Source organism: Pituophis catenifer, unplaced genomic scaffold, assembly GCF_029215685.1.
Source record: "Pituophis catenifer annectens isolate HBS135680 unplaced genomic scaffold, rPitCat1.0.hap2 SCAF_2, whole genome shotgun sequence".
Lineage (NCBI taxonomy): Eukaryota > Metazoa > Chordata > Lepidosauria > Squamata > Colubridae > Pituophis > Pituophis catenifer.
Window position 1 is genome coordinate 149,434,265 of NW_027256882.1, and position 10,300 is coordinate 149,444,564.

Sequence of the window (10,300 nt, forward strand, 5' to 3'; positions counted from 1 at the left end):
GTGTCTCCGAAAACAAATGAGTAGACCAGTGCCTCCAAAAATGAATGAGTAGACCGGTCCCTCCAAAAACAAATGGCTAGACCGGTGCCTCCAAAAACAAATGAGTAGACCGGTACAGCTCTGCAAGCAGTTAAAAGCCTGGTAGACCAGTACCTCTGCTAAATCCTAAAGAATTGTCACATGACCATCAAGCCATGCCCACAAAATAAGCCACGCCCACAGAACTGGTAGTAAAAAAATTTAGAACCCACCCCTGCCACCAAGCCACGCCCACAGAACCGGTAGTAAAAAAAAATTGGATTTCACCACTGGTACAGACTGTTAACAAAGGTGGGTACTCCTCTTCCATTTCACTGAAATTGGTCTTGGCCTGTACACAATTGCCTTAACTGCAACCTTCTGGTCTCTATTCCTCACTCTGTTGTTATGTAGGTAGTCCTCGATTTAACAACCGTTCATTTAGCGAAAGTTCAAAATTACAACACAAGAAAAAAAGTGATTTACAACCAAGCTTTGCACTTAACAACCATGGTCACATGATCCCCATGGTCACATGACCAAAATTCGGTCAATTGGCAACCGGCATGTATTTACGAAGTTTGCACCATCCCAGAATCGCGATTTGCAACTGTCCCAGACGACTTCCCACAAGCAAAACCAGGGGGAAAGCTGGATTTGCTTAACAACCATATGATTCACTTAACAACTGCAATGGTTTACTTAATGGCCAAAAAAGCTCAGAAAATCGGATGCGAGTCACTTACCAGCAGAAATGCTGGTCCCAATTGTGATTATAAGTTAAGGACTATCTGTATTTTCATGAATGGAATCAGCCCATCAGAACTGGGGCTTGGGGTGGGGAGGACCCATGGAGAACAAAACCTGACTTAGCTTCAGGTAAGCAAAGACATTCTGTCTAGCCATGTCAGGGATATGTGATCACTAAACAGTAAATGGTGGAACAATGAAAATATTGTATAGAAACAGCTGGGCAAATGATTGAAATAAAGCAATGCTTCCCTCTGAAAGCTTGGCCCATATGTTTCTATAGTGTTTCTGTTGGACTGGCTAATGGATAAGCTGACCTGAGCAATGGATGATTTTTCAGCCTCCCCTCTAGGTGACAAGAACTTGTTCTTGTTATAATAAAAATTAGAAGCCAAATTCTATTGCTAACCAAATTGACATTCCTTTGGGCACTGGATTCGCTGCCCAAAGCCAATTCTAAACTTCTAGGTGCCAGCTAAAACATTTACATCCTTCTAGCTGTTCAAGGTGGAATGAAACAGCAACTTCATTTTACATCAGTATTTCCCTTTTCCTCCACAAAGCTCAGAAATGTTTCTAGAAATTTATTTTGTCTTTTGGAGACAATGACAGACCTTAAAATGACGGGGGGGGGGGATTTGATACAGCCTACTCCAGCTCTCGCCACCGAAGCTTCCATTCACCAAAAATTATCTAGTAGCCTTTTAAAACATGACCATCAGCCAGTGAAGCCTTTTTTGGAGTCGAGTTCTAGAGGCTATGAAATTTGGGAGTCAAGAGTGGTTGTGTAAATTGGGGCATTAGAAATTATGGAAGATGACCATCCTGTTTGAGAAGCCCCTTTGCTAGTTATCTTGAGGGCAGCTCCTTCAACCTTATTTCCAATCAATTCTTTTTTCCAGCATTGAATAACCTCACAGAATCATAGGGCTGGAAGGGACTTTGGAGGTCTTCTAGTCCAACCCCCAGGAGTCCTTATACCAGCCTGGACAAAGGCAGCCTCCCCGGTCTCCCAAGGAAAGGGAGGCCTTCTAACCCTGGTGCTGTGTCTTCCTTCTCACCAGTTGCTCCATAGCCTCCCGGATGAGCTGCGTGCCGATATTGCCCTGCACCTTCACAAGGAACTGCTCCAGCTGCCCCTCTTTGAGGGGGCAAGCCGGGGCTGCCGACGTTCCCTTTCACTCAGTGTCCGGACTTCTTTCTGCACACCGGGGGAATACCTGATCCGGCAGGGAGATGCGCTCCAGGCTCTGTATCTCATCTGCTCGGGCTCCATGGAAGTGTTGAAAGATGGAACCGTGCTTGCCATCCTAGGTAATGCCTGCTTCCCCTTTGGTCCTTGTTCATTCCCCTTCCCATGTTGTAAATCTGGGAGACTGGGAAGTTTCAAAAAGTTGGCTGGACTTGAAAACTGCTGCAGCCTCAAGCTGGTTGAACACAACACGGTGTCCCCACATCTTGGTGTGCCCACAGTAATAAACCATATCCCAACTTAACAGCCTGTTTTTCATAGCAGTTAAAACAATGGCAATTCCCATGACACAACGAACCAGGAATTATCCAAACCCATTTAACCTAGACTTGAAATATGGTGTGTGAATCCAGGTCAGTGGTGGGTTCCTCCCGGTTTGACCGAGCCAGTAGTGGTGGCAATATGATGTCACCGAACCGGTTCTCCCCCCCCGCCCACCCCCCCACGTTATTCTTACCTTTTATTTGGTCCCACCCCCAATCTATTGCTGCCTCCTGAGTCCCAGCTGATGACTAGAGGGAAAAAAACTGTTTAAATTCTTGCGGCGGGGCTTCAAAGGGCTGTCCTACAGCTGATCAGTGTTAAAAGCAAACAAATGAGTTGGGTCGTAAGTGCGAGGACTCATCGTAAGTGCGAGGACCTTCCAGAAATGACTCTGACCAGCTAGCCACGCCCACCTAGTCACATGACCTCCAAGCCACACCCACAAAATAAGCCACGCCCACAGAACTGGTAGTAAAAAAATTTAGGACCAACCCCTGATCCAGGTGTAATGGGAGAAGTTCTAAACGCTCACGTCCTGAAGATTTGCAGAGAGAAAAAGGTTACTATATCCCAGAATAAGATGGGAATAAAGGCCTGAACTTTCATTTTGGCATGCTGTTTCCCATCCACCCCCCATGCAATAAGACTTGAAACGTTTTTGCCTTTGATTACTGCTTTTTTAAATGAACTCTTCCCAAGTGCTCTGCTCTGCTTTCTTTTTCTATCCCATCCTGCTCATCCCAATGCTGCTTTCAATTTGGGGTTTTCAGTGAGCCTCTTTTCAGAACAAGAGTCTGAAAGGGCTTCCATTTTGTTCCACTTGATGAAGGATTCACCTTTTCCTTGCAGGGAAGGGAGACCTGATTGGTTGCCACATCTCATCCAAGGAACCGGGGGTCCAGGCCAATGCAGACGTGCGGGGCCTCACCTATTGCGACCTGCAGTGCCTGAGCTTGTCTGGTCTGCTGGCTAGTCTGGAGCTCTACCCAGAATTTGCCAGCAAATTCCGCCGTGAACTTCCTTGTGAACTCAGCTACAACCTGGGTGGAGGCAGTGTGTTCCAGGTGAGCGGAGCAGGGTGATAGAGAAGTCTTTGTTATTATTGGATAACAATTGCCATTGCCACATTCTGGGTGCAGTAGTGATTCATTCAGTTATTGTGCCAAGGCTCTGGGAGGTAAATCCAATTACAAATTATTATTTATCATATAGCACATCCACATCACATTTCAATAAAAAAAACACAAAGAGATGAAAATACAAAATATAAAATGTTATAAACATATGTCTGGATTACAGATAAAATTGTTTGCTTCATTTGTCACAGCCAGGAAATCAGCAAGGTCTCCATTATAGAGTGCTCTATTTTGGCACTCTAATACTATATGTTGTATATCCAATCCAATTACAAAATGCAATCTGGGAGAAAAAGACAAAACAAAAAAAGAGTTGGTTTACTTGAAATTAATAAAAGATGGTAATATATAAAAGACTGTAACCACTGAGCCACGGTGGGGCAGGCTACTTCTGCCTGCCTGCTGGCTGCCTGCAATTTGGCAGTTCAAAGTTGACTCAAGCTCAAAGTTGACTCAGCCTTCCATACTTTTGAAGTGGGTAAAATGAGGACCCAGATTGTTGGGGACAATAGGCTGACTCTGTAAGCCAGTTAGAGAGGGCTGTAAAGCACTGTGAAGCGGTATATAAGTCTAAGTGCTATTGCTATATATACCTGCACAGAGCCAACAGAACCCACAAAGGCCAAAGGAAAGCTAGAGGAGAATAACTGTCTGTAGCATGCTTTTCTTGGGCTTCCAACTTACCATTAGAAAGAAAGGAGGCTATACAACTGCGTAGGTCTTCAGTATATCCTCCAGAGCCACTCAAGGTCAATAAGAAAATTTGGGGTAAATTTACTGACCAATCCAAAATCTTACGTAGCTAGACTTGGGAAAACTGGTGATAAAACTGGGCTTCTATGCCTTTCCAGCTACTTCAATGCATCAGTTTGAATTGTATCCCACCTTAGTTCAGAAACCTTTGACAGTCATGAATAGCTTGCACAGGACATCTCGCTAAGGCGGCTAATTCCTAATATCTATATGAATGATTCCAGATTTGAACCAGCCCTTAGACAAAAAAAAAATCATGTGGATTCTGAACTGTTACCGGATACGGCCCGCTGAAGCCATTAATCCGGCCCGCGTGGGACCACGAGGCTGCCACGCCCACATCACCCCACCTACCCACTAGCCCCCCTGCCTTCTGGAGGCCAAAAACAGGACATGCAGAGGCTTCGGGATGCCAAAAACGGGCCAGTTTTTCGCCTCCTTGGCCTCCAGAGAGGGAGGGAGGCATACACACACACACACACACACACACATACACACAAACCGAAGTCCCTCACACACACACCCCAAGGCAGTCACATCCCTTCACTAACCACCTTTCCACCCCCAGGAGCATAACAAATTAAAGTTTAATTTGTCTGCATTGTTTAATGGACTGCTAAATTGGCCACACCTACCCGGTCACATGACCAGCCAGCCGGTCCACGCCCCCCCCCAACAGTCTGAGGAACCGTGAATTGGCCCTCTGTTCAAAAAGTTTGAGGACCCCTGTCTTACAGCAATCGTTTCTTTAAAAAATCCCCAAGATTGGGGAGGAGGGGAAGGATCTGGAAATGAGACTCATTTACCAATGAGAGGGAGAATCCAATGGGAGGAATATAGTTTACACATTTGGATAGTCCTTTTCCAATTCTAGAGAGAAAGGCAGCTGTAATGGGAAAGGCAAGGGTTCCTTCACTGTCTCCTTGCACCACAGGCCGAGTCGCCATCTCCAAGCAGCCAGGAACCTGCCACTTTGCTTTCGGTAGTGAAGGACGCAGAGATTTTATTTCCTCCACGCCGCAGAATGCCCTGCCTGCCTACACAGATAGAGGATGAGCCCGCCAGCCCCTTGCTCCCCAAGTCCTCGGGCGGCCACAGCCACCTGCCCTCACGGTCAGGAATGCCACGCCACGTGACCTCCGAAACATCCTCACGTCCTACAGCATTGCGGCTGCACAGCGTGCCCTGCAGCGGTCCCCCAGATCTCAGCCCCAGGTAAGGGTAACAGGATGGAAAGGAGGTGAAGGCCAGCTTTGGGAATGGGGACCCAACTACAAGGCCCCATCGAAATGCCTTTCCCCATGTTGAGTGTCAGACGTTACTGTTGAAGCACAGTATATCAATGAGGACTCAATCAACCAGGCCAAAAGTATCTTCAAAAAGTTAAAATCAAATTGGCAACTGGACCAAAGTTTGTGAATCCAAGATGTTTCGTTACTCATCCAAGTAACTTCATTTGGTGTGGCAAGATTTGGTATATTCCTTTTTTTTAAAATAATTTTTTATTAAAACAGTTTGTCTTCAAAAACAACACAAATAACAATCACACACATATAAAAACAAAACATGTAAAGACATAACGTATTGAACATTACATAACATTACTGGTAATTTTACAGCATTTCATATCGATTTATGTATTTTGCTTTTGTAGTACTCTATTCTGTCATTTCTATTTACTACTCAATAGTAGCATAATCGCATTACTCCAACATATATATATATATACACATTATAATATTCATTGTTCTTATCTACACATTTATATTTGTTTATATTTACATCTCTTTATTTAATGTTGTTCAGTTACTTTAAGTTTCATCAATAGTAAGTTAAACATTTCTTGTTCTGATTTCTATTTTTGAGCCAACTGTACATTTTATTCCATATTTCATAATATTCCGAATCCTCTCTCTCTTTCAACTCCATAGTCATTTTATCCATCTCTGCACATTCTAGAATTTTCCTAATTACTGTTTCATCTGAGGGTACATTTTTTTGTTTCCAATTTTTTGTGAATGTGATTCTTGCTGCAGTAAGTATGTGCAATATAATGTATTGAAGGTTTTTGTTCATTTTCGGATCCAGTATTCCTAATAAAAATAATTCAGGTTTCAAATCTATTTTTTGCTTCGTAATTTCTTCCAACCATTTTTGAATTTGACACCAATACTTCCTTGTGATGGGGCATGCCCACATGTGGTAGAATGTTCCAGATTTATAGTTGCATCTCCAATAATTGAGTGATAAATTGGGATACATCTTGGCCAATCTCACTGGTGGCAAATGCCACCTATAAAACATTTTATAGAGGTTTTCTTTGTAGGCAACTGCTGTTGTGAGTTTGTAGTTCCTTTCCCATAGTTTGTCCTACTGTTCTAATTCTATGCTGTGACCGAAATTCCTTCCCCAACTAATCATAGTTTCTTTTAAAACTTCCTCCTCCATTTTATATCTTAGTAGAAATTTATATAATTTTGTAATCGTTTTTCCTTCTGTTCCTAATAAAATTTTATCCAACTCCAATTGTTTTTCATATATGCCAAATTGTTTTTGATCCTTTTTAGTCTTGTTTTGACAGTCGTGTTTTCAATGTTTGCATTGATTTTAATTCTTTCTCGTATAAAATTTCTGAGTATCTTACCATTTTACTGAGGTCTATTGTGTTTGGGTGTGTCATTGCCTCCATTGTTGATAGCCAATTTGGGATTTTCATAGTGGTGTTTTTTAATCTTCAAATTTTTAATCAAGATTTGGTATATTCCAACGACATTCTGACTCTCTGCCTAACTAAATTTTGTCTTTTGACTGGGATGAGTAACGAAACTTGTCAAGATTAACTAACTTTGATTCAGTTGCCATGACTTTAATCTTTTTTAGATGCTGAAGCACAGGTATGCAAGTTTCTCCCCGTGCCTCTCTTTCCTGAAATGCTTACTGGTTTTCTCCCCCTTCTTCTCTAAAAGAGTTGTAGATGGAATTGAGGATGGGTCCAGTTCAGACAAACCTATTTTCAATTTCCGCCTTGGCCCATCAGGACCAGATTACAGCAGCCCTTCACCTGGTACAGGTAATATTCTGCATTATATGGGGAAGGGGTCACGAAGGGGTTGATCAGAAACAAGAGCACTTGGAGGCTGAATTTGTGGCCTTCATCAGCTCGGTCCCTTTTTCCTCTTCCAGATAGCGGCCTGCTCACTATCCCTCCTGAGTTATCTAGCGCGGACACCATTGAGAAACTGCGCCAAGCGGTAAGGCTTTTCTTAACTCAAGAGTCAGTTTGTACCTTTGATAGCATTGCTTTACCACACTTGACATCTAATAAGTTAAAGACATGTGTCTGCCTGCCATGAGCAGCCTGCTTTAAAATAACAGGCTTGTACAGAGACAGCCTTATGGACTTCAACTTCCAGAATTCTGGGAATTGAAGTCCACGGGTCTTAAAGTTACCAAGGTTAGACAACCCTGCTTTAGAAAGAGGTTTACGTTGAGCTTCCTTGATTTTTGTTCCGGAGGGAAGCAGACTACATATGTGCAGGCTATCCTTGGAAATCCAAAACACTAGTCTAGAAAATATTCTCTACAGAGAATAGTATATTTAAATGATCTTCTGAAAACACAAACTCATGATTTGCCTTGAGTACCAAAGGAAAGGTACTAGGCTCTTTGGGTGCAACTGACCGAGTAATCTTACTTGTATAATTTATCTCGTACCTATTTTCATGTAGTCCAGTTAGCTTAAATAAAAACTATGATATTCATCCTCTTTGAAAACCTAAAACCAGATTTTTAAATGTAATGAGTATCCCAAACCCCTCCCCTCACGACTTGACAAAATGGCTTGTTTGCTATTTTCCTAATTTCTAAGCATGAAGGCGATCTGGCCTTTGGAGCTAGAGTATTCCTGAATGACAAGGTCATCATAGAAAAAAACTTGCTTCCAAGTCCTCCCTTCCCTTCAGGCATCGCTCCCTGAGCTGATTGTGGGATAGGCCTGTTGTACGTGGACACAAGGCAACCTTGTAGAGAAACATGGGCTCAACTCTTACAGAGCTTAATTGGTCTAAAACAGCACTTTGATTTATACTCGGAAAATTAGTGGCAACCAATGCACTTCTGCCACATGCTAGTAGAGAGGGCCTGGCTTCTGGGAAGCCTTCAAAGACAGCTCCAAGCTGGGCAAGTGTCCCTGCTGCTGATCGAGCAGAAAGTCATGTATCAGAAACCACAAATTGCAGATCTGTCCCAAAGGTGCTTTTTCAAAAGGCCACTGGACTTTCTTTGTTCTTCCTTGAAGATGTTTCGCTCCTCATCCACGAAGCTTCTTCGGTTCTGAACTGAAGAGGAAAACTATCTTCAAGGAAAAACAGTGTGTCCAGTGGCCTTTTGAAAAAAAAAAAGCACTTTTGGGACAACCATGACCTGGATGACTGAGAATCTCCAGAGACAATTGCAGAACTGCTTTCCATCCCTAGTCAGATTAAGGGTGATCACAAAACCTCATGGCTTCTGAACAAAAAGCAACTCTCTTGCTTGGAATTACTTTTGAATTAATCTACCACATCTAGGAGGGAGGGAGGGGTGTATGATTGTTATGATACCTCAATCCAAACCAACCTGCAGTTTCATGTAGGTGTTAAACAATTTTGGGAAAGGAATGAGTCCTACATCACACAGAAAGCCTATGAACTCTAACTGCTCTCCCCCCCCCCTGCCATTATCAGACTGGAACCCCAGGATCAAGCCCAAACAGTGCTTCCCATTCCCAACCCCTGCAAATCCCAGCTTGGTTCCAATAAAAGCATCTTCAGCCAAAACTATCCAGGACAGTTTCAGGCCCCCTTTGAAGCCTGACTGAAAGGGATGCTTTCACCCAGCATTCTTTGTAGAAGCAGCAGTCTTACCATCTTCTCCAATGCTTTCCCCAATTAGGGAAACCTAGATAGGACTCTCATCTGAGCGAACAAGAGCTTTTATTTTCTCTTCTGCCATATCATAGCTCAAAGTGTTTGAAAAGTGTGTGTTCATCCTATCAATATTGTTCTGGATGGGGGGAAAAAAGAATCCCCCCACCCCCATCCAAAATCAAACCGTTCAATGGCCAAAAATGGGAGTGAGAAAAAGTATACACATTCCTCCTTTTCTTCCCAACTGGTTTCCGGAGTTTCCAGAAACCGACTGATCTACTGCCAAAAGTTACCTCACCCCTAGGAAAGATTTTATGCAATGCAGTAGTTACGAAGCGATTTTGTAAGCAGGGAGGGCTCCTGTCTAAGAAGAAAGGCAAGCCAATGACCTCATTTCCCTTGCCTCATTTCCCAGGTGGCTGAGCTCTCCGGGCAAGTTCAGCAAATGCGGGAAGGCCTGTACTCTCTGCGCCAGGCTGTCCAGCTCTTCCTTCTCTCCCAGACATCAGCCCAGCAGCAAGCCGACCCTTCTGCCTGTGGGTCTTTCCCCCATCCAGATGCTCCTACAACGCCTCTGCTGAGCCCCCTCCGGGTTGACACAGGACTTTCACCAGCTTTCTGCTCCCACAGTCCACCGCCAGCACCATGCCCTAACGGAGCCTGTGGCAAAGTTCAGTGGATGTGGGCCCCTCCAGCTGGGCAAAGCTCACCCTGGCCTGGCACATTTTGGACCCTGGGACGCCGAGCAAGGGATTCTGAGGCGGGAGTGCTTTCACCCTCTGGTCATGGCCCCAAGGACCAAGGGAACAACACTCCAATGCCAAACCTGAGCCAAAGAGAGAGCTCTCTGCCCCAAGCTTGCTCCGCCACAGATCCAGCGTACCATAGAAGCTCTCCCGAAACCAAACCTTCTAGGACTCAAGACTGTGATTCCTCCAGCCTTGAGATGGTGCTGATTGGTGCTGGGGATGATGGTTCTACCTCCAGTGGGCCCTGCTGGATAGAGGAAGAAGGGACGGGGATATGAGTGTGCTGAGCACAACTGATTACACAAAGATCAGGCACTGGGATTTTTTCTGTCCTGGGAATATCAAGGATTAGCCCTTGTTTTATGGAACCGGATGCTCTCCCACGTTAGGGGACAGAGAACACAACAGAGAAAGGTTACAATCAGCTCTTCCAAGGTTGAGAGAGAGTTGCAATTGTTGTCACGATGGAGA

The 10,300-nt window shown here is 44.1% G+C and overlaps 1 protein-coding gene across 1 annotated transcript in view; it reads left to right on the forward strand.

Moving 5' to 3' along the window:
- Positions 1 to 10,107, forward strand: part of KCNH3 (potassium voltage-gated channel subfamily H member 3) — an 87,410-nt gene extending 77,303 nt beyond the window's left edge. The window contains exons 10-15 of the mRNA XM_070937763.1: positions 1,833 to 2,082; positions 3,134 to 3,348; positions 5,108 to 5,388; positions 7,140 to 7,243; positions 7,357 to 7,424; positions 9,496 to 10,107. Coding sequence (XP_070793864.1) covers positions 1,833 to 2,082; positions 3,134 to 3,348; positions 5,108 to 5,388; positions 7,140 to 7,243; positions 7,357 to 7,424; positions 9,496 to 10,107 — 1,530 coding nt within the window. The remainder of the gene's footprint in view (positions 1 to 1,832; positions 2,083 to 3,133; positions 3,349 to 5,107; positions 5,389 to 7,139; positions 7,244 to 7,356; positions 7,425 to 9,495) is intronic.
- The last annotated feature ends 193 nt before the right edge of the window (positions 10,108 to 10,300 follow it).